Source organism: Hyalella azteca, unplaced genomic scaffold, assembly GCF_000764305.2.
Source record: "Hyalella azteca isolate HAZT.00-mixed unplaced genomic scaffold, Hazt_2.0.2 contig12774, whole genome shotgun sequence".
Classification (NCBI taxonomy): domain Eukaryota; kingdom Metazoa; phylum Arthropoda; class Malacostraca; order Amphipoda; family Hyalellidae; genus Hyalella; species Hyalella azteca.
Genome location: NW_025942721.1, coordinates 79132 through 104532, shown reverse-complemented (window position 1 = coordinate 104532; position 25401 = coordinate 79132). Strand labels below are relative to the sequence as shown.

Here is a 25401-nt window from a genome sequence, read left to right as displayed (position 1 = left end):
GTATGTTACGTATTTGTTTCTTTTTTTCATAGAATAAATGTTCCTTGACCACTTGTACCCAAATATGCTCGTAGGTAGTTGTCGATTGGGCCAACAGAAGCGGGAAGTGTCGCGTCCAGTACGCGTACGACATGAAATTTTCGATTGTAGACTTACGGCACGGAGCTGTATTCTTGATCGCTGCCGCCTATTACTGTTTTGCTGTTGCTAGGAGTAGAGTTGTCGCTTTACAACTCCTTAGGATAATTTGCTATAGTTATCTCTTGTCAGGCACCATCGTTATTAGTTACACATTTAACTCTAAACCTTTGGCTCTTCAACCCCAACCCACAATATTCACTTACTCAAAATTAAAGGACAACTGTCCGTAAATTCCGCAAAATTTCGATTCCTCAATCCCATGCTTTCTTTAGAGAATCATCATTCTTAACACGGGCCGAAGGCCAATTTATTTTTCCAATAACCTAATAAGTCATTCGTAAAGTTAGGTCCCCTCGTTAGCAGAAATTAAGAACTTCAGGCCACTAGTGATAGCCTAACTAGGCATCAGAGATGTGAAGACGCCGCCATCTGCATACCTACAACACGAGCCAGCCGCGGTACACTGATGGCTTGTAGAAGCTCAGAGAAAGAAAATACGTTAAAAAGATACATTTATTGCACAATAATCAGATCCTTCCAACACTTTAGAAATGACTTGCAGGAACATTATACGTAGCATTTCTCAGTGAGAAACACTAAACGTACACGCATGGCACATCAGCTCTAGAAGCAATTTAGTTTATTTCGTTGCCAATTTAGGTCAAGCTGAAAAAATTCAGTTATACTAGCAGGATATATTTTGTACGTGTTTTTAGGCATAAATTTTTAGCACAAATCACGCTCATCAATGCACATAATTAGTATCAAAAGATTGGAAATGTTGAGATGAGCTTCGGAATTGGTCAAAACGAAACAATTGCCAGCTCACTACAGTAAATACATTTCGGGTCAATTTCAAGTCCAGTAAGACGGGATTTTTGTGGGAAAACTTTTGGTGCAATAAACCTGAAAACAAACATGAAGAGAAAAAACATGAGGCTGGACAATAATACATACAAAATATTCTAGCACAAAAGAACCGGAAAGATTAATTATTAAACACACTCACAACCAAACAACAAGAAAAAAACAACTTGCACCAAAATCATATCTTTTCACGCCTACATCAAACCATAGCAAGTCACGAGGAAACCTGGTAAGGAAGATCGAGCATTGGAACGGAGTGAAATGCAATGAATTTACTGCATTCAAAATAAATATCTGATAATATAAAGTGGGAACACACCAAACATTTTAGAAGGAATTTGTACGACGCTGAGGTGACGGTGAAGTCAATGGAGGCGCTCAAGCAGCGCGCACCTGAGGGGGGGAGGGGATAATGAATGTTAAATGAAGCACAGCTGTCCAATCCTCCGTTGGCGCAGTCATGCATTTCTCGACAGTCAGTCTTGGTCAGCGTCAAGTCTTCATCCCTCGACATCGTTGGTCTTGATCAGCGTCAGGTCATCATCCTTGGACAGCCGTGGTCTTGGCCAGCGTCAGTTCATCACTTGCCTTCGAGCTCGCGGGAGGCAACACTTCAGCAGCCTGAGCAGGACGCTTGACAGAGAAAGGTGCATTGGTCTTGCCCAACAATGCCAAGTTTGTGCAAGTAAAGGTTGGGATTACTGTAGTAGTAGTAGTAGTAGTAAAAGATTTACTAGCGCTTCAGATAGCTATCTATTTCGCGCCGGAGGTGAGGTCTTCAGCTACGTCAAAGATGTTTGGTCTCTTCCGTCTTCAAGGCTTATAGCCTGATCCATTTTAGGCGCAGGGGCTGGGCGGTAGATTCCCTGTTCATGGAGCGAGGGTCCGCTCCGAAGGTCCAGATTTTATTGTATAAGGCCAGGAGGGCCGTAACTGCAGTCGGGTGCATCTTCTTAAGCATTTTGTAATGAATACCGTCTGGTCCGGGGCTGGTGTTCTTCTTAAAATGTTGGAGTGCGCAGAATAGTTCAAGGTAGGTGATTGGGTCATTGAAATAAATATATCAGCAGGCAGCACTGCCCAAGGACTCCCCAAAAGCTAAAAACGCTCTTATGTGTACTCAATTGCAGCAGAACAATCAATAGTCATTAACACTTAACCATGCAAATGATCATGAATGCTAACTCAGACGCCAAAAATAATATGGATATTTTACGATTGTCGACATCGCCAGGGACCCAACTCGTTACTATCTGGCTCCTTTGTAGTAACGAAACGCCTCACGAAGCTGTGACGTGAAAATGATATGGAATAATAGCTCAGATGACTTGAAAATGCGCACGATAGACGGAGTTAAAAAGCATTTCAAAACGGAATTATTTGAAGAATACATCAGAAATATATTTTTTCTTCAAAACCGTACAGGGAGTCGCTTTCTGATTTGGCCAACTGACACCCACATAGTTTTTCGTCGGTTAGAATGTCGGATTAGCAATTTCTGAAAAGCTCACTATAAAAAGATTGCATTCATTGCTAGTAAACATTTCCAAGACGCATTTATGCCTGGCGTCTGACACTAGTTCAGTGGTGGGAGGCAAAGTGGTTATTCATTAAAACAAAGGAAAGGCAGAATCTTCCAAGTCACTTCCACAAACTCAGAGCATCCACGTAGTTCATCATGTTCATCAGTTGGTGTTATTCAATTTTGACTCGCCATAAAATAGTTGCCTTATAACGCAATTATCCTAGATCATTGCAATTGAAACTAAGTGGGTAGGACACATTGCAGTTGCAGCCATTAATATACCCTTAGTCATTGATATACCCTTCTCTTCTCTCCACTGACGGGGCAAGACTCGAGTTCGACAGTCAGATGATATGGATTCATCAGCAGCACGCGCTCTCCGCAACAAACCAAGATTCTTGGCCATCTTAGTGAGAAAGACTATGAGCTTAAATCATACTATTTTGACACACGTAGGTTGTTGTTGCCCGAAAACCGAAGCAACTGGGAGTATCAGCGAGAATATTTGAGTACAATATGCAGGAATCGTGTTCAAATCAGGCGCAAGTCACGATTGGATGCTCCATTATAGCGCATAACTGAGGCATTCTCACTTATTCCGCAGTAATTCGCATAAAGCTCAGATTTATGCAGAACTTCGTAGCTATTCTTCTAGGAAATAATGTGAGAAAAGAACTACAAGAATTCGCTAATGTGACGGTCAAGAGCTTCGGCGAGGTTGCATTAAGCTTAATGAGGGCACTAAATAAAGCTTGATCCGAGAAAACTTGCCATTCCGACGCTTATTTTTCGCATACTGTTCCTGCATTGTGTAGCCTTGTTATAGTGAGCACCATAAGCATCAGGATACTTAAGGGATAAGATAACACCTAATGAACATCATGCAACAAGGTCTGCCGACATATGGTTTACAATGAAGAACCCGAGGCACTTGACATCACCTGCTGAAACTGTCAGCAAAAGTATTATTATAAACGACTAATGCAGACTCAATATTCATCCGATAAATTTGGTCCACAGCACGCATATTTCTCACATGATTTTTAGCAAAGGTGAAGTTTAAATGTTTCGTAGAGCGCTAGTTTGAGTCCAGCGATACAAATATGGAAGCGACACAGAAGGATGGGAGCATCATGTTAGACTGTAATTACTGGAACGTTTTTACAAAACAATTGTTGCAAGATTCTTAAAATGCACATCGGTCGTCGTTGTTTAATGACTGACGCCGTTTCTAGAGAATCTAAATTAAATAGCGTCAAAATGACCATCATAATTAAAAACAAACAACAATAGATCAAACAATGTTCATAACAGCCCAACAACAAATGTTCTGACAAAGAAATTATTTTACGAAGCGAGTTGATGGCATCAGAAGACAATGCAGCCTCTCCTAGATGATGTTAAGACAAGAAGGGTGACCTTTACACTGCACTGCTGGTCCCAGCCGACGGCTTAAAAGGAAACTTGAGGCTAAAATTCCATTGCGAGATGATAGTTACTAGGGAGGACCATTTCACTTCTACGTCAAAGGCATGTTAGTTTCGGTTGCGAACATTTTTCTTTCTTTTACATTGCTTACAGTTAATACAAAAGATTGGCCATATGAATCAGACGTCTGATATACACTCAACTTAGGAGACAAAATACAATACGATAAAAATTCATACCAACACTTAATAAGTCAATAAATGTACAACACCCAGACTGCAAACTTGTCGTCACCGCCGTCCACAGCCGGACAGCGGGACGAGCAGCACTCCATAATAATAGAGCCGCCGGCTTAGCAAATAACTCAGCTCAGCGAACTCCCTTGACCTCTGCGGCCTACTTCTAAGTAGAAAAATCCTGAGAAAAGTTCACAAACACAAACATTTATCATTTTACAGTCTAAAAAATAGTTACAGGAGCGCTTTGAAAATGTTTTTCTATTGCCGAACTTTCACGTGGTGGAAAAATTACGTAGACTTGGACATAAATACGCGTTAAAGGTTTAAACAGACTTAAATGCTACTCATTGAAGATTTTGAGCTTTATTATTCGCTGATATCGAATTTAGAGTGACGTTACCACTCAATAAGAGATAAATATTACAATATGAGCATTTTGGAGACTTCTATGTTAGACAAATGAAACCTAGCCTCATATACCATAAACAAGATGAGATAGTCAAATAATTACATAAACAAATGCCCAAACAAGTAATTAAAACTTCAAAAATTATTCACATGAAAAACCATCACAGAAGTAACCACTGATAGTAAAATACAACTTTGTTCACAAGAAGGCAAACACGTAAAGCATATCAGCAATTGATCACAATCAGTTAGTTAAATGGCCACATGGTTGACCAGCGCTCGAGCTATTAACCTCGCACCGAACGTCAAGAATAAATATCTTCTCCGAGGAGTGCAGGGCTCGAATGACCCGCCCGCTGAAGCTAGTAAGAAGCTGGGCTTCGTCATTTCAAAAAGACGAAGTGCTAAGAAGGAAAAGAAGTACAGCAAGAGATACGAAGAGTCGCGAACAAGATGTCGCTAATACGAGACGTCGGCCACCTGCTCGAGACATAGAAACTTGTGAATCCTGCAGCACTCGGACACCGCGTGCTCTGGGGTAAGGTGCTCAGGAACAATGCCCATAGGAGCTCGTATTTACCTAAGACTTCTTATGAGCACAAGCTAACGTCAGAAGATCTCCCTGATGGTTTTCTCTGGATAAAGTTGACCCAATATTTAGCCCGCGTGGATAGACTTCAGCACTAGAAAACAACACCGGACATCGTTTTGCAACTACAGTTGTACACATCAACATACAAATAGCATGCCAGCAAAACAGTTAGAATCAAGCGACAAATGTTCAGCGTGTAGAGAGCGTTTTGCTCGCTCTGCATTGATATAAATTGCTTATAGTTTGCCCAGAGTAGTTGAGAGGTGGCAAACGCAACCTATATGAAGGATACTAAAAGTTTATTAAATATAACACGAGTCATTCAACAGCTGAGAGCAACATTAAGGCAACGTTATGTAACAAGGCAAAGGTCCTCTATTGTGCCTGTAATTCAAGAAACGGGTTAATCGTCTCTTCATTCCTAACCAAACGCAGCTACTTCTTACATATTCTTATTTTCCTGTCCTGATTGGAATAAACCATGAACATTTGCACCTCCAAGAAAATAGCCGAGACAAACCGATCCAGTAAATAACATTTTTAATCAATATGAATAAACTTTTTTTAGCAGCAATATCACTTTGTTCGGCAGAATTTGATCGAGATTTACATGATATAAATTTTTATACCCGCCGGCCAGGCAATTTGTTGCGTAAGAAAGCGACATCCCTTCATACATCGCTGACAGTTTCGCTCTTTGTGCCGTGTGCATTTGGCTGGTTTAGCTCCACTAATCTTGAACGCTCTAATATTATAAAATGGCGCACATCATAAAGTATAAAAGTTAACCCATATGTTATTTCACTGGAACAGCATAGTGTTTACAGTGTGAAGGGAAAAGGACCGTAAAGAGATTAAACTCCAGTAAGTTTAGAAAATTCCTCAAAGAGATCAACAACAAAATGTATCGATATTAAATAAATTTATGCGACGAAAAAACACAACAAGATATTCTCATATAAAATAGCAATTCTTCTTAGGGATTACAAACAACATTCTTTACTTACATATTACCTATGATAGTTAACATGATAATCTAAGTAGTGGAAGTACGAGCAGGCACTTCATGCCACGAGACGTTCTACCACAGCACGCGCTCAAACACACACAAGTAGCCTACATTAATCAAGTAATTATAATTAATATTAATAAATGAGAAAATGATAATCGATCTCAAATATATGCGCTCTATTGTTGATGTAGCTTGATCGAAACTGCGGCATGAGTGTCAATAATGCACATTGATTTGGTCAGCTGAGTGAGTGGCATCAGCAGTGAGTGGTGAACATGAAGCACATACCGAGTTATCACAGAGGAAGATACAATAGCAACTATGCCATCGCAGCAGCAGCAGCACCGCACCTCGTAACAAAGGCAGGCGGACGAGCATGACACAATATACACAATTCGTTGAAATAAGAGTACGTGAACCGCCGCAGAAATTTGACTAACACACAACGGCACGTGAAAAATACTTATTAGGAGAGTAATTCAAGCCTAGAATACGTTTCAAGGAGTGAAAAATATAGACTGAATAAATATAGTACCGGTGATATAGTAAGTCTCTGGCCACAGGATAAGATGCTAAGAATTAGACATATATTCAAACCTGATGATGCAATTATGTCATCGAAGATAAAGTTAGACATTCTGTCAAGGCTCATCAGACCATAAATAAGAGTTCCGACGTTCGACGTTGGTACCTTAGACCAGCCGAATTAATCTGTTGGCTTAATAAACAGGATACTGACCATTGGTAATGCCACAGCGCCAATAATCTTACGTCTTCTGTTGACCCAAACATGCGCGCAAGACATTAGAACGTCGCGTGTGACGCACGCAGTAGAGGCCTGCTGGACGGCATGAAACGTGAGGGGCGTTCAGACAAGCAGTAGATAATAGCACTAGTTGAGACTAGCACCTACAGATGATCTCTAGTCCTCAATACTAGAGATGATCTCTAGTCCTCCGTACTAGAGATGATCTCTAGTCCTCAATACTAGAGATGATCTCTAGTCCTCAATACCAGAAATTATCTCTAGACGACCATAGGGAACGTAATCTAAGGTGACGGAGCGCCCAGTAGCCGCTGTGTCATGTGAGGGCAGGAGACAAGGTCTGCACCGCGCCCTGACAGCTCAGGCGCTGCCGGAACATTGCTGCCACCAAGCCTCGCCAGGGAGCGTCTCCCCGACCTCGGCACGGCGTCGATATGCACCTTAGACGCGTCTCTTCTTCGTCCATCTGAGGCATCCGCCGACAATCAAGAGCTACGGTAAAACAACCACACCGACACTGCAGGCCTTGCCCTCTTGACGAAGAGCGCGCCTAGTCGTCGCTGAGAGGTCATAGCCTACCGCTATTGATGCATCTTTATATCTTATAGCTCACAATCAAAATAATTAAGTAACTATTAATGCAATTGTAGTGGAGTGCCGAAAAAGTGAAAACGTGCTACATTCATAAATAATTTGGTAATCTTCTATATATGTTGTCACATTATAGCAATAGTTAAATTTCGAATAATAGGCTCCTAACGCGAGTTGAAACAGTTGATGAATCAAGAAAAAATCATTTTACATGAAACGCAATGAGCCCAAGTGCTGAGTAAGCGTTAACTATTAAACAACATGTGATCGATAACAGTCAGCCGGACAACAATTTATGAATCAATTCAACAAACATTTATGTTTGTCAGTTCCTACTTCTTATCAGAGATTTGCAGAGATTCATTTGCTTATAACAAGTTATAATCTTGGGTATAAATTCTTCGAGCCATAAAAAAGGGGAGCAACTTGTGTTGTTTCCATGCTAATGTCATTGTATAGACGAAACAAAGTAGCGGTCGTGTTGACAAGAATGCGAGGTAAAGTAGCGGTCGTGTTGACAAGGCGAGGTAAAGTAGCGGTCGTGTTGACAAGGCGAGGTAAAGTAGCAGGAGTGGAGGTCACCTCGATGGCGTGGTCTTCAGATGTATCTGAAATACAAGAACAATTATCCTTGGGGATTTGGAACACCCGAGAGCGACACGGTTGCCTAATGTCAGGCATAATTTATAATGATGAATTTATTCGATAAAGATTGTTCGTGAATGTTAATATAAATTGCCTGAATCGTGCACCTAAAATCAAAAATAGATGCAAATATGAAGTCAAGGCATGCTATGTGTTTAAAGAGTAGTTCCAAGTGTACTTTTGAAGAGAATTTTAAGAGTAGCTTAAAGAGTAGGTAAGCTTAATTTCAATAGTAGTTTGAAGAGTAGTTTAAAGATTAATTTTATGCGTAGTTCAAAGAGAAGTTCCAAGAGTAGTTCCAATCAAGCAAGAGACATGTCGTTCGCCGCAGCAGTCGCCCACCTCGCTGATGATGGCCCAGTTGTCGCTCTCTGCCTGCACGCGCAGCGCCACCGCCTTGACGCGCCCCACGCCCGCCGCTACGCTGCCCTCCGCCACGCCAAGCTCGTCGAACATGCCTGTATCGTCATCAGTATCATCACCAGCATCATCAATATCATCACCAACATTACTTATACACATACTTCACGTATATAAGCAATTTGTGGTTAACGATACAATAGCGGGTATCCCGACAACGAGCGCGGTAGTAACTGCCATGCGGCCAGGAGCTTAACACGAACAACGGAACAAGTTGTTTCATGTAGGTAGGTATTAAGGTTGTTGACGCTAAGCTTGCGCTCTTTTCAACTTCATTTTCAGACCATAATTCTGATTCGTTATATATACAAATTGAATGCTGTTTACTTTATAAATAAGTAATTAAAAGAGCGTGGTCAGCACTCCTATGGATTTGTAAAGGACGTGGAGGAAATCCAACTGAAAGTACCGTATCACAGCCGATATGTATAAAATGCATAAGAAATTACATAAAATTTTAAAACTCATTAACTCCGAGATCACGCGTATAACTAACTGTATTGAGAATCTTCGCTCGCAGGGCTACGATAAACAAACATGAATTAATCGTATCCAAAATGTAATCAGGTGATCAATAACAAAGTAAAAAGAATGACTAATGAACAAAGAACTGCTATCAGATGAAGCACAAGCTCCGAACGCTTTGGATGAGAACTGCCACCAGACGAAAGGCATGCTCTAACTCTAATACTCACGGCGTTAGCATACGGATAACATGGAATACAGTTTAATGTAACCGTAAACAATACTTGGTAACTTATATACACAAGTTTACATTGTATTAATGCTAGACTAAATAGTTGGAACAGTAGAGTCGAAGCTCACCGACGATAAGATAGCCGGACGTGTTGCTGGCCTTGTACAGCACAGCTCCCGGGGCGGGGGACTTCTCAGGCAGCACTTCCACGGTGGTCTTGTAGAACCTGTCAGACGGATGCTCCACGTTGCCGCTCCGAAATAGATAGCTGGAGAGAAATGGGAGATAAGGCTTGCACGGCATGGATGAGATGTGAGTGTCTGCACGGCATGGATGTGATTTGGGTGTCTGCATGGCATGGATGATGGCTGCAGTAAAGGTGTCCTCGATGAAGAATTACTCATTCCTTACATCCCTACGTGTCCACTATCTCTAATCCAAGTCTTGATATCTAGGGTGCCATGAGAAACCTTCCGTTGTTATGTCTGTTAAATCTGTTTCGTCGTAAAGAAGCAAAGGCCTCAACACAATGCACTGTCTTTTATAAAAGAATTGGAAAATTCCAACGGTATTTTTGCATCACACTATGCACGTCCAGCAGCTCGTTACACATTTCTAACTGGAAATAAGAATGTCGTATAGCATACTGATACCTCAATTGCCCTTAAAACATACTGGAATATTCGGTATATTGCGTGAGAAATCGTCTCTGACTGAGACGATATTTCTGCTTCTATATCTACAAAGAAGATAAATAAATACAGCTTATTTAATATATGGAACTGACTGCGTGATGAGGACGGGCTCGGTGAAGACGAAGCAGAGCTCGTCGCCCTGCTGCGGCAGGAGGCCCCAGAAGAAGCTCTCGCCACGGTACGCCTTCTCGAGCGTGAAGCTCTTGTAGGGCTTGATGGAGGTCGTGACCACGGCCGGCGGGTTCTGGTGGGGCTTGAACAACTCTACCTTGCCGAACTGCTTGTCCTGAGCACACACAGAGCAACAAATCAGCCTGTTCCTCTGCGTTATGGAGGAAAAACAATTACTACACATGATCTGTTAGGAGACACGGCAACCACGTACAATTGCTGCAATGTTGCTGCGTAACTGTTCGCCCCTGCAGTCGCATTACCTAGCCGCTCCCAAGCAACTGATGCATAGCGGATTACTTTTTCTTCACATTACCAACTAGCAGGAGTCTGACAGGGGCGAATGCAAGCTCATTAAATGCGTGATTTTATGAGCATGTACTATTGAGCTGAGAAACAAGGTGGTTAAGTGCGAATGCTCGAAATATCAACTTTATATTTCATGGTGAAAAACAAGAGAATATTGTCTACCAAAGGAAAAGGTAAAAGAACTTTATCGCTTTGATAACCGCTACGGTACTCAACTATCGCGCGGTACAGAGGCTCAAAAAGCAAATGAACGATTTTCTCCAGCTTAGCTAAGTGCCACCGCAAAATGCATGAAGCAATTCTTTGACATGAAAAAAACTTTGGTTGACTTCGTGAGTGCAATGCGGACTAAATAACAATGTTAAATGCGATCTGAATTTGACGAAACTACATTTCCGTAAGGCCCTTAATCGCGCGAAACCGTCGATTGATTTGCGAGGTGAATGCGACATGGAAGATGGAACGCCGTGTACTTTCGTAGTCCATAAATAAGGATGATACGCGGGATGATCGACTTCATATCTGGATAAGCTAAATGCATAGAAACAATACTACTATAATAATACTAATAGAAACTAGCGAGCGATAAAATGTGCTCCACTCAATTACGTATTGAGCAAACAGATAGGAACTCACTAGTTAGGAATGTCTTTCGCTGGCGCGCAGCCAAAATTTCGTTCATTTTGTCTGAGAGCATCCAAGAACGATCTTTCAGCAGCGTAAACAGACTCTGAGCTTCATTCGGTTTTGAAAATAAACTGACGTTAGTGGGTCTCCCGTTACAAACCCTAATTTTTAACCGACCGCAGAATATCTATTTTTGTGCGATTTTTTAACGGCATGTTTAGCTAGCACACGTCCCAAAGGCAGACGAGACTCTGGACGACGCAGTGCGTACCAGCGTGGCTAGAGGCGCGAGGCTCAAACAAGTCATTGCGTATAGAGACAGCGATACGTATAAGCTTGTGCCTCACAACGAAATATCGAGTCATTCCACGAAAACTGACACGTTTCCTCGCCGAAAAATTAGCTATAAACAAACGCAAAACTCAAGAGAATTGAAAATGCTTTAAAATTCTTATTTATGATTTCCTAATCAAACTTGGGGAGACTTCACATTTCATATATCCCGATTCTTATGAGAGAAATCATATATCATAAATAAAATCATATTCGAAATATTGGTCATTTCAGAATGAATATTAGGATCGGGAGATGAGGTACGGGATGAAGTGAGATGGAGGAAGCGCACCTTGAGTTTCTGGACCTTGCCCTTGAGTGAAGAGTGCGTGCCGATGTGTTGAAACAGCGATGGCTTGTAGTGGATCCATAGCTTTTCCTTAGCTTTCTTGCAGTCCTGCTGTTAAACAAACGTTATCATAGCAGCCACACCATTGCTAGGTCCCTAATATCTTACTTATCAATAGGAAGACATGCAACTAATTTCTGGCAGGCTTAGACCATAAATAATCTAGAAGTTAACCAACAGCCCATCTGTTCACACAGGACAAGGCAATGACAACATTGTTAGAAAAATTACCGTTAACGGTATTACTGGCGTTGCAGTGGCCGGTCGGCACGTGAAAAGAAACACCGTGTCGCCGTTTTTATTCTAATTCAACACTAAAAATCCGTAAAACATCTGATAAAAACGGCGAAACAGTTTATTTTCGCGGGGCGACCGGCCACTAGAACGCCAGTGAGACAGTTTTTTCTAACAGTGAACTGCCAAGTGCTTGATGCACAACACAGCAAAAGATCTGACCAAGGCTATGTTATCTCAATCAAATTTATGCTATATTATCTCAATCTTTTTGATTTGAAATTAGAGAGAATAAACTCCATCTAATCAGAAATTATTTCCAAAAGTCATTAACGGTATTTAATTCCAGTTACATTTGATTATCATGTAATTTTTGGTCATCTTCAGCACATGGAAAATGATTGCATAATAGGATGGTTCTTTATCAAAAGTGCCACACTTGAATAAGACGCATAACAGTCAAGTAGTAATTTGTAATTATGTTTACTCAAGTTTCAGTCATATAACTTGTATCAAAGAATTTGAACGTTCATACATAGTGTGACTTAAAGTCACACAACTTTCAGCATGAGAAAAACACAGTGAATAGAGGACGTGTGTACATCATAGAGGACGTGTGTACATAAGATATATAATACAGGAATCATGCACAGTATTCACGCGTGTTGAAATAAAATATACTAAGTTCATGTATGAAACTGCTGGAAAAGGACCAAGTCTGATGAATACAACGAGGCTTAGGAAGAAATAAGCAAAATTCAACGATAACTAAGGAGTGATAGGTACGCACATAAAATTGGCACGAACAATATATACAAAAATAATATTTGGCATAAGATCAACCAAATTCAAGCGCATACTTATTAGAGCAACGAACAGGCTTAATGAGAGTTTTTATTTAAGATTACTTAGAGGGTTAGTAAAAAGAGACAAGAGCAAGAGGCATGAAACGTTGCTTCACTCAGTGACTGGGAGACGGCAGACAAACGTGGGTTTAGCACACGCAGAGCATTAGGCATAGTTTACCGCAGGTCTATCAGAGCGGCAAACTTTGGTGTTGAAGTATAAATCTAGCAGCCAATCTCCAGGCTGCGCCTCGTTGAACAGCAGCAAGTACGTAAGGAAGGTTGACAAGGATCGCGTCTTGAAGAGTTTACCTGGCATTATATGTGCGTTAAATAAATTACTAAGCACCAAATATATAAGATTAAAGCTCGACATCTGCGACTTGAGAATTGACATTCACACTTTTGTCATTGGGATAGTCGGAGAGAAGCTAATTTGATTTTGACTATATAATGTTTAGTTTAAAGAATAATGACGGAATCTGGGGAAAAAGGCAATCAACAAAACAATTAGAAAAGGTAATTATTGTATTAAACAATAATGTTAAACAGAAACAGAAAAAGTGAACATAGAATGAGATTGTGTCTGAGCTTTCGTCCATGTTATGATGTAGATAGTTGGATGGTTGGCAATGCAAAAGAAAGAAGGTGCAAAAATCGCCAAATGAAAGAGCTTAAAATTGGGATTGGGGAGTGTAAAAAAGAGTCGCCAGTTTTGGGTGACAGTGGAAGTCATGACAGGACAGCACCTGACCAGTGAACAATTATTCGTCACGTTTTAACACCGCTTGAACATGGCACCTGGACCCCGCGTTCAGCCATCAGTGACCAGAGGCCCCATTGGAAATAATCATCGCGTTTCTGAGTGCCCAAGAAATGTAAGCACATTACAGCAACAATTAAAACAATGTTACCACTCGAATAAGCTGCATTACAATAAAAAATAACGATCTTGATGTGAAGTTCATGATATCTGGAGACATAAGAAAAAACTGCCTTGCTGTTAAGAAGAAAACACTCAGTGACCAGTGAGGCGTGCCACGCTCAAGACTCTGCCTCATGCACAACCGTGCGCCCACAACAGTCCCGTAACTCCGCTCTTGACGGGATTTTCCAGTCGGTTAACTGCTATTCGAGCATCCATTTACAATCGGGGCAAGTCAAGGCAAAATATGTATTTTACACGAGAACCAATATCACGGTGGAATTTTCCGCTCATTACTGTCGTGAAAACGTACTCCTCGTCGATTTGTTAGACGTAAATTTGTTCTGATATCCTGTCCTTGATTATCGGTAGAGTAGTCAGTCAATTTTGAATGAGCCTTCTTGTCGTACGTATTTATCACCACAATAAATATGAACAGATACATTCCAGCAAGACCTGCCAAAACCTATAACTAACGTATGATGGTGTCATGTTAACGTGATTTGCTTAGAATCTCTCCGGAAACCACGGGAGGTCATCTCTCAATGTTTGCGACGGACTCGTATGACCGGATAACATTTTGGCTTGCGCAACCGCTTTATATTCACACGCCCTCAAATTCATTCATTGCAAGGGACCGACAAAAATCGGCTTGATGAGGTCGTGAGACCGAGGGTTGGTAGTGGCTGAACTGAATAGTGTTTAGTCGACCAAGATGGGCCGCTAAGGCCGCTTACGTACCTTGATTTATTGTCGAGAACTCTTGAGCTCCTGTTTACTGTGTATAGTGACGGCAACACTAGTTATCAGATAACGGTATAACGCATTCGATGTCTCCGTGAAGGTTTGAGACTCCCGCTCAAGGAGACACAAAACTCAACAGCGGCCGCGCGCTAGTATAAGTAACACGCTCACTACGCGATTTCGCCTCTACCAACCTTCCATGTCGCACTGTATTCAGTTCCTACTGACCATTCACCTCGCTCTCTTTTATTTGCCTAACTACCTTTCACCTCGTTCAAAATTCTTTGCCTAACTACCTTTCACCTCGTTCAAAATTCTTTGCCTAACTACCTTTCACCTTGCCTCGTATTCTTTGCCTGAATACCTTTCGACTTGCTCTGTATTCTCTGCCTAACTACCTTTCGTCTTTCTCTGTATTCTCTGCCTAACTACCTTTCGTCTTGCTCTGTATTCTCTGCCTAACTACCTTTCGTCTTGCTCCGTATTGGTTCTCTGCCTAACTACGTTTCGTCTTGCTCCGTATTCTCTGCCTAGCTACCTGCGCTCGTCAACGGCGCCGATGTCTTCAAAGTGTTGGGTCGCTCAGATGAACGGTCAGCGGTCGACCAAAGAAGGCCATCAGCCAAATTGCACCTCTCATGTAAACGATGATCAACATAGCCCTCGGGGTTAGATTCACGCCACTGACGCCAGTCCTTCATCCAAGATGCCACCAGTTTCCATCCATCGTAGAAATCGGAACTACTCGTGCAAATTTACATTTTAACCGCTTTCAGAAAAGAAAACCTATGAGAAGGAACAGGCACAGCGAAATTCGCGGTACATCGATCAGTGCATGCTGAACAGTAAAACACGCTCAAGTTCTAAAATAGAAAACTTCCTTAGCAGTAATGCATCAAATATTCGATCGTTATAACTTTAGCTGAGGTAAGTAAATTATTTAATGTTGCCGTTGCCCGACTACAAATAATCAGCTTTAATGTAATCAATTCAACTGTTTAGTAAATCAACAGTGGTGGAGGACTGGTGGTGAGGGGGTTTGGAGGGGTGATGGGGGTCTCCAAGGAATGAGGGGGACCGTAGAGTGGTTCTGAATAAAGTAGGTAATATTGACAGTAGGTAATATTGAACATGTATTATGCATAGATGTTAAGAATGCTAAGAATGCGGCGCCGTTGTTTCGAGACCGTGGGAAAGGTTGTTTACATTGAAACGTTGGCGCTCAGCGCGAGGGACATTCCATTCGAAGGAATGTGGCGTCGGTTTCGAGGGAATAGGCTTAACTGTGGGCGACTCTAGCGTATAAATACCGGTCATCAATAGTACGGTCACTATTTTCATCAGAAGATCTAAGTTTCGAGCTCTACACCAAGAATCATCAGTACGATACGGTCACGCTTTCCATCAAGAAGAAGCGGTACGATTGCATTCATCTTCAACCGCCGAAGCACCGCATTGAGCCGAAGTATTTTCATCGGTTATGAAGACGAGCACTACTATTCCAAAGTACGGTCAGTTCATAGTATACACATACCATTCAGTACACATACCATATATGTTACGGTTACGGAAATAACATAAAGGAGGACGCGTAAAAATGAAACCTCTCCATATTATAAGCGAGATGAAGAGTAAAATAATGGAATATAAATGAGAAGTATTCAAGTATAGACTTATTCTAAACTAAAACTGAAATACCAGAAGAGTTCCTGTAGGAAATGAAAGTTACATGTTATGAATGAACACATTTACACGATATACAATTAAGTCGAAGGAAGCATGCCAAGGAAGGGAGCAGAGGTTGGTAAGGAGGTACACCATAAGAAGCCAAATGCATGCAGTGAACTTTTTCATACAACGTCGAGGAAAAGGATCGCCAGTAAAGCCAGCAGGAAGGTTCGAGGGTTGGAATCAATTTGGAATCAGGTTCGAGGGTTGGAATCAGGCAAACGTGGTGCAGCAAAGGAGCGACAACAAATTACTGAGTAAATTCAAAACTCATCCAAATGGCTGTCATACCCTGGGCGCTGGTTCATGACTACGAGCATCTTGCGTCACTACAGCAACTGAAACAAAAAATTCGTGCCTAGACCGCACCACCACACAAGCGGACGGTCCTGTGACTGAACCAGTTATGTTGAGTCTGGTACTCGGGACGAGTCTAAAATCAGCGACACGCTTCTTCATTCACAGACTTTTGCGTTCCGAGGAGTTAAGAAAGTTGAGGATAGATGGCTGCCGCAAGTTGAGGTTAGATGGCGACCGCACATTCACCCATCCAGATCAAATTCGAGTTAATATGTGCATAATTTTGTTAAGGGAATTACGTTGAGATGCCAATCATTTAATTAATATCACACTAAAAATAAACAATTTTGTCCCACGAGATTGGTTAGTGCCTTCATCCGTATCAGTATTAATAGAGGGAAATTGTGAGTTTTTGAGGGAAATTGTCAGTTCTAATTAAGGTAGGGGTATAAGTGTGAACATTCTTAAAGAGGAAAACTAAATGAAAAATTGCATGAGATTTTTGCAGCGCATGCTAAGCTGATGTCCCGAATGTATTTTAGTTGTGAGGAAGTAAGCATTAGACGGATATTAGAGTGCAACCGTTAGATGCTATCTAAGACACCAATGGTGACGTGGTGATTAGACGTGACATGCAGCAGCACTCACGCCGTCCTTGTCGAGGTTGCAGCTCTTGGTCTGGACGAGGTAGTCGAGCAGCCAGTCTACAGGCTTATCGTTATAGAACATCAGGAAGAACTGAACCAGCGACGGAAGTTCTGCACACTTGAACATCTTGCCTGCACACATCGGCCATACGTGGGCATGGATGCGGGAGGGCAACCGTGTCTAGTGTGTTGCGGGCAACTGTGTGTAGTGTGTTGTTGCTCGTAGGTGTGTTGCAAGATGGTGTGAGCGTGTTGTAACTGACGGGAGTGTGTTGCTAGTAGGTGAGTACCGTGTGTATCGATGTGCATACATTCTAAATGCGTTCAGTGGGCACCTGAAGCATGGATGTCTGTTAATATAAGACTTCAATGTGTATGAATGTATTGTATATTTCAAGCGTTTGACTGTGTGCGCTGGATGCGTAAGGGAGTATGGCACAGAAGTGTAGGTATCAGAGCATCGTACGCATGGTGCGATGTCTTAGACTGCATAACAATGCGTATACGGTGCAACACCACGCATGTTGCATCAAACCCAAGACAGCTTGTAAGGTTTGAGCCCCAGAGCTATCCACTAAGGTGGGACTAGTCTGACTAAATCGTGTAATTTTAAACAAAGTCACAAGACTTGGAGTCATTCTCACTTCGAAATGAAACGCTCATGAAACCTTCAGAAGCTCTTAAGCAACGGGTTACTGAATTGTCTTCTATACTATGGAGCATAGTGAGCCGTAACGTGCTAGGAGTGCATCGTCCGGGACAGTGAATATAAAGAAAAGAATATCTGAGTAACACTGAGTTCTGATGAGCTTGCTGTGAACACTGTGAGTGATACAACAGACACACTTCAGACTAAAGATCTTCATCGTTTTGAACAAATACTGAATATGAAGGAAAATGGAGCGACAAAAAACAATAAAAATAAATCAAAATGTGGAAAACCGGAGTCTTGTCGAATAATAGAATATAATCAGTGACACATGGAACGAAACTGAGACAATTTCTGATGAACAGGATGACTATGACAGGAATGCATGAGGCAACAGCAGCATGGTTCATACAGCAACACCGCCTGTAAATAGCGATGGTATGAAAATGTACGTAATCATTTCGTATGTAGCCAACGCACCTGCGAACACAATTGGGCAAGAAAATTAGTATGAGATGCACGAACAGCATGACACACTTATGCAGGGCCCAGCATGACACACTTATGCACAGCATGACACACTTATGCAGGGCACACGACACAACAAGCATGATCATGACTCTACACGACACACAACAAGCATGACCACGACTCTACACGACACAACAAGCATGACCATGACTCTACACGACACACACGACTCTCCACGACACCGTGACGTAGGCCACAAGTCCTGCAGTCTCACCTATGAAGCCGAGCTGGCAGAAGTCCAGCACAAACCAGTCCTTGTTCTGGGCGGACTTCTGTAGTGCGAAGGACGTGATGGTGGAGATGTAGCCTGGCTTGGTCTGCACGTCGTCCTCGAGCTGCAGGTAGAAGACGCCCTTCGTCTGCGCGTACATCATCAGGAACGCGTAGTCCAGGTTCTGCTTGGTGCGCCATCTGCATCATGTGTCACAGTTATAAGTTCTGGTGTATTGCCATGAAGTTGAGAGTTAATTCTTCTACAGTGCAACGTGAATACAAACTGAGAACATTAGAACTATAGCGACATGTGGCACCCACCTAACCCTCTCTAGGGCTGCACCCACCTAACCCTCTCGAGGGGGTCGCCGAGGGTTGACTTGAGGGTCGAAAAGTCAGGGTAGAAGGAGGCGGGGGGCGACAGCACCTCCACCAGACCAGACTCCACGTGCTCCTTCAGGCTGCAGCACAGGCGCAGTCAGCAGCGTACCAAACTTATTATAAAACTTATTGAGCCACTCAATGAGATCTCATACAACTTGATGGATAGAAATGTATTAAGCCGTTAATGTATTGTCATGTTGCCAAAAAACATTAGCTTACTTCGCAGGCTTTACATAATTCTTTTCCAATCAAATGTATCAGCAATACAGAAAGTATCAATTCTTTAAATTTAAAAGTTCACTCGTCCCTCATGACTTCGTAATACCGGGTTAAGATTCATCTATCAATTCGGTAGAAAAATTTATCAGGAACAAGAAACTGGCAAAGGGGAATTACAGAGCGAGATGGCAACTCACTTCCTGTGGACCAACGATGCAACCTGCCGCACGTAGTCCAGGTCGCTCTGTGGGTACAACAAACATGAGCTTAGTGCGCGAGTCTCAACATGAGCTTAGTGCGCGAGTCTGAACATGAGCTTAGTGCGCGACAGCGTGAGTCTCGACATAAACTTAGTCTGACAGACACCACCAGACATACACCCCCAGTCAAAGTTTTCGTTCCAATTACGGTCGCCCCAGTGGTAATGGGGTCGGCTTCGAGGTGGGTGAATCAGGCGCAGATCGGCACGTACGATGTTTGGCTTCTAACTATAGTTAGAAGCTTCCGAAAGAGGCTGCTATAGCAGCCTCTTTCGTAAGTCAGTTACCCGGTGGGCCTAATCTGCGTAATATGACTAAAATGAGCTGCTGGTCAAGCTTTCTCATGATGCCCCTGGTCAAACGCTGATGAGGCTACCGCATGATATGGCTATATAGTCAGAGGCTACCATAAAGCCGCTAATTTATGCGCTGGGCAAGCTAAATGCGTCTTTAATTCAGAAGTTAACCGCCCAAAATTTTGATAGGGCTAACAGACATACACCACCAGACATACACCACCAGACATACACCACCAGACATACACCACCAGACATACACCACCAGACATACACCACCAGACATACAATACAACAGAGCACAAGTCTAGGTATGTGTTGCTGTACAACACAAGTGTAGCAATACAGCAGAGCACAAGTCTAGGTATGTGTTGCTGTACAACAAATTCTGTACAACACAAAAAAAACAGCTTAAGTTGAGAATGTGCAAGCGTGCGGCAAACAAGTTGTCGTGTGGAAGTAATAATAATGTACGACTATTAACAGCAATAAAGCATCATAATCATATCCTTCTCCCCTGTAACAGTTCCTAATGATAATGATGAGGTTTATTGAGGTATAAATAATTGTAATGTTCTCAATGGTAATGATGAATTATAAAGTATTATAAGACAGGTACCGTTGGTTCTGCGCTTGGAGAGGATGAAGGCGGGTGTGGTAGAGTGAGGGTCGCGCAGCAGATGAGGCAGGTAGCTGTAGATGGACGGCAGTTGCAGAGCGCCGGGGCTGCTTACGTTGTACAGCAGACGCCGCGCGTCAGCACTCAGGTTCCCCACCACCGAACTGTTCTCCGCTGTGGGGGAGACGTGGTCATTGTTTACGGTAGTGCAGTGAGTGTCACACGCCGTGCAGTGAGTGTCACGCGCCGTGCAGTGAGTGTCACGCGCCGTGCAGTGAGTGTCACGCGCCGTGCAGTGAGTGTCACGCGCCGTGCAGTGAGTGTCACGCGCCGTAGTGTTTATCAGTCCGTAGTAATGCATCAGTAAACATTTCAGTCCACAGTAAAATATTGCTGAACATTTATCAGTCCGCAGTAATGTATCGGTAAACATTTATTAGTCCGCAGCAATACATCAGTTAACATTCATCAGTCCGCAGCAATACATCAGTTAACATTCATCTGTCCGCAGCAATACATCAGTTAACATTCATCAGTCCGTATAACACTCATATGAGGCGCCCAACAACTCAAAAATTCCTCTAATGAGCGCTCATTCTTCTCTATTGTAACGATTAAACCTTGAGAATATCAGAGGCCGCTAAATGATAAGATATTATCATGGATTATACACGAGGCTCGGCCCCGTTCAGCGACCCCGACACACGTGATGGTGAAGCTGACCTAGCCAGTGATGGTGAAGCTGACCTAGCCAGTGATGGTGAAGCTGACCTAGCCAGTGATGGTGAAGCTGACCTAGCCAGTGATGGTGAAGCTGACCTAGACAGTAATGGTGAAGCTGACCTAGACAGTAATGGTGAAGCTGACCTAGCCCGTGATGGCGAAGCTGACCTAGACAGTAATGGTGAAGCTGACCTAGCCAGTGATGGTGAAGCTGACCTAGCCAGTACTAGACAGTGATGGTGAAGCTGACCTAGCCCGTGATGGCGAAGCTGACCTAGACAGTAATGGTGAAGCTGACCTAGACAGTGATGGTGAAGCTGATCTAGCCCGTGATGGTGAAGCTGACCTAGACAGTGATGGTGAAGCTGACCTAGCCCGTGATGGTGAAACTGACCTAGCCAGTGATGGTGAAGCTGACCTAGCCAGTGATGGTGAAACTGACCTAGCCAGTGATGGTGAAGCTGACTTAGCCAGCGATGAAGCGCACACCCCGACATTAGACACTATTCATCATTATAATGAAAGCTGTTCAAAAAAACTGCTATGTTCGAAGTTCAAATGAATAATTCTCCCGGCAGCCACATGCAGATCGATGGCAGAATTCAGGACTTCCTAAAGCGAGCAATACTGCGTTGATCAAATGCCGGTTTCCGCACTTATATTCTTAATTACGAAACACACGGATTATGATATTTCTTTCACTGCCTGCGCAGTACATGAAATAAGAGTCAAAGGAAATTATAATAATGAGTGATAAATGAACAAACTACATAGCTGACACCTGCATCAGAGCATAGCTCTTTGATGTAGGCGTATTGATCTGTATAAGAGTTCATCATAATGAGTAGTGAGTACGTAGCTCGTCAATTATTAGTTCATGCAACTCACGAGTTCAATTCAAGCTCAGAACACAATGGGGCATAAAATAATAAGACATAAATCTATCAAAGCTCGCACTTAAGAACAAAGTGCGTAATAAATTTCTGGCAGTGCCGGATGACCGACGACGCATCGATTAACTGAAGAATACGTACACAAAATAAGGAGTCGCAGTCCTGTACACACCGCGGCGCTCGATAGCAGCGGCTGTTGGCATGGCGGCCAGTAAACAGATTTTAATGTAACTATCAACAGTTGGTTTCCAGGATATTATGGATATAACAATCGATGAATCGCAACAGCCCTTTTCTTTGTAGTTCACTTCCAGGTCACGGCGGTGAGAATGAAATAGATAAGAAAATAAAATTTTTGAGAACGAACACAGCAATGTAGCAGTAATCAACAGCCACAGAGTCAAAACCTTGGGGAAAAATTGGAATGAGTTACAGCAGAAATTATTTGGATAACTATAGATAAGTGCTAAATATCACGCTGAACTGGCAAATCAATAAAAAACAAACATCGGTTAGCGCTAGCAAGTGTAATCAAAGCGTGAGTGCGAAGATTGGTTATAAGTGGATTGGTTATAAGTGACCGCGGACTGAAGGTTGTGCCCTCCACAGCAGCCCTACATTGACTCGGAACTTTAGGATTGTGATTTATAATTAACAAATAAAGAAGGGTAGAAATACAGCAAAGATTGTTTAGACATAGTCTTCAGGCTAGAATAATTTCCAAGTTATAAAAATTATGAAAACAGTTCGGATAATAATAATATATAAACAAACAAGTCTTCAAACAGGGACACAGCAGAGAAGGTTGATAGGTTAATCGCTTATCTCAATAAAAAGCCTCCACAAGATATTGGCTCGGCAACTGCTAGCTTTCCGGCCACAAGTGCACACAACTGCAACACAAGACTAGTGTAGGCACCTGCAACACAAGACTAGTGTAGGCTCCAGCAACACAAGACTAGTGTAGGCACCTGCAACACAAGACTAGTGTAGGCACCTGTCAACAGGTCACTACACGCACCTGTCAACAGGTCACTACACGCACCTGTCAACAGGTCACTACACGCACCTGTCAACAGGTCACTAATGGGGAGGTGGTGGTGATGGGGAGGTGATGGTGACTATGTGATAACAACACACTCGTGCACGGCAGTGATGACAACACAAAGCACCACATGTGCAGTCACACATATGTTGTTCCAGCTTTCCAAAAGGTCTTTTCAATAACGAAATCAATGCACCACAACACTTGCTTGTCGACAGCAGTTAGTTTCAACACAATCAATACTCACGCTCAAAAATAAGAATAAAAAGTGAGGATCGATCAATAAGACCGTCCGCTTACAAGAGACCGTAAATCAAGTGAATGAGAACGTTCACCTGCAGCAAGAAATGCTGAATAACTTAACTGAAGCCTGATATAAGAGGCTCGTCAGACAACAGTGCGCAAATAAGACAAATATACATGATATCATGCGGCTGTTGGACGCGTGGTGCAGCATGGCACCGCATGTTACTACCATGCGGCTGCGCATGGTAGTAACATGCGCATGGCTGCGCATGTTTCATTGACTCCTCCATAGGCCAACAAAGCATGAGAACATCAATGCAGGAGAACATATTCACACCAACCGACCAGAGGGTTTGGTGTTATTCGTCGGACACGACAGTAAACTGCAGGAAAAAAAACACCCACAGAGAGCGAAGAACCGCGTCTTCAAATGATAATAAAACTTATTTCAAAATAATTCCTAGCTCCTCGTGCGAACAAACAACTACAAAAACTGAATCGCGATAACCAATCCCAACATCATATAAGCACCTCTTCAACTATAACGAGTTCAGCTTCACTACCTATATTTTCTCATTCATATTTCACACAAGGGATATTTGTTAAGCTGAACTCTTCATTGAGACGACACAGCTGTAAGCAGCGCGCGTCATCTCAACATTACAGCGTCGTTTGTGCTTAACCCAGTGAAAATTTTCAGACGTGGCAGCGTCTGATTTGGATTACCAGAAGCTGGGGCGACTCTAAATTTTGTTAGGGAACGCCACCGCAGCTCACAACACCTGCGAGCAGCCCTCCAGCTGATCAGATAAAAGCCTCCACGCGTTCAGATGATATCTTGTATAGCATACAGTGCCCAGGGAAGAAAATCGACCCGTGAAAAACTGGCAGGGTTGTATTGAAAATGTGGCTCCCGGCAATACAGCGAATTATGAAATTAATCAAACATAAGCGTTAGAAGAGTTAGTGGTTTTTGTGCGGACGCAGCGAGCAGCACAGACTGAAGCGAATGCAGCAGGGTTCGAGGGCATCAGGATAACGCCACGGGGCATTCATCAGATGAACATTCAAGTTCGTGTCCTCATACTGATATAAGTAGCATCAGCAATACCAATCATTTCATAGTTTCGACGTTCAGTGCCAAGATTTGCAAAAATTGAATCAGTCATGACTAGACTTAGTAATGACCTCGTATGCATTTATGCAAAGTTTTCTAAGGTTTACCGGAATTACTTATGAAGCATTGATTGCATCATTGATTTATCGAATACTTTTTGTTCTATAAATCAATGCAATGAGTACACTGCAATGTCCGGACACTTGCGCTACGCAACGACAGCTGCAGCAGCGTAACCCAAGACCCAGCGCCTAAGAACGATGAATTGCGAAGGATAATTCGCGAATGCCTCCATTTAATCATGAATTTTTATGAGCATAATAACCGCATTTCATTGCGACTTCTCTCCGTGTTGTCCACATTTACTGCAGTCACGACGTTCACATGCGCGATGAAAACATTCATCATTAAACTCGATCATCAACTGAGCCGATACTATACCAGAATACTTAATTAGCCTTTATGAAATTTTTGAATAAAAAATGAAAGTTAGCAAATCCTTCCTTTCAAGGAGCTGAATTCAGCGTCTAAAATTCATGATGAATAAAAATAAAGTTGAACACCTCTATGCAAACTTCAGTGCGCTTCGCCAACGACAAAATTGAAGAAGGAAAAAATGTCCTATACGAAACATGGACTAATCCGATGTTTCGTCGCAACCCAGGCTACAGAGCAGCGATACACCCGTCCACCTTAAAACGAAGTGCCCACCAGTCAATGAATATAGGGGAGAAATTGCTTGTGTTCACAGTCTCAACGTACTGAGCACTTGTACATGAACAAAAACTAGGTATAAACAGGAAGAAAATCACCATATATAGTACTGTATCATAAGAAGCTGGTCGCTGTAGAGGTGTCTCCAGTCTAGAGACATGAGCATGGGCACAGACTCAAAAGTAGAGAAAGCCATTTGTTTCATGGGAGCTTCAGAAGGAAAATCAAACTTATTGAAATACCTTGCTTTGCTC

At 42.5% G+C, this 25401-nt stretch overlaps 1 protein-coding gene across 1 annotated transcript; it reads right to left on the bottom strand.

Annotated features, from left to right (window-relative positions):
* Positions 1-2816: 2816 nt before the first annotated feature.
* LOC108675029 (alpha-1,3-mannosyl-glycoprotein 4-beta-N-acetylglucosaminyltransferase B) lies at positions 2817-20770 on the bottom strand. The gene is made up of 11 exons (XM_018163014.1): positions 20410-20770; positions 20171-20178; positions 19432-19478; positions 18979-19092; positions 18633-18829; positions 17240-17370; positions 11759-11863; positions 10119-10312; positions 9460-9599; positions 8557-8672; positions 2817-8177 (listed from the first exon to the last, which is right to left on the bottom strand). Exons 1-11 carry the CDS (start codon positions 20768-20770, stop codon positions 8148-8150), a joined length of 1443 nt encoding a protein of 480 aa, XP_018018503.1. The 3' UTR covers positions 2817-8147.
* Positions 20771-25401: the final 4631 nt, after the last annotated feature.

What these genes read in the sequence shown, in the direction of transcription:
- LOC108675029 (XM_018163014.1), bottom strand. Translation starts at nt 20,770, where the DNA reads ATGCATTACTACGGACTGATAAACACTACGGCGCGTGACACTCACTGC. An exon ending in GCATCGTTGGTCCACAGGAA is followed by an intron (nt 19,093 to 19,431) that starts GTGAGTTGCCAT and finishes CCTGTGCTGCAG; the next exon opens with CCTGAAGGAGCACGTGGAGT. An exon ending in ACTGGGCCATCATCAGCGAG is followed by an intron (nt 8,178 to 8,556) that starts GTGGGCGACTGC and finishes CTTGTATTTCAG; the next exon opens with ATACATCTGAAGACCACGCC.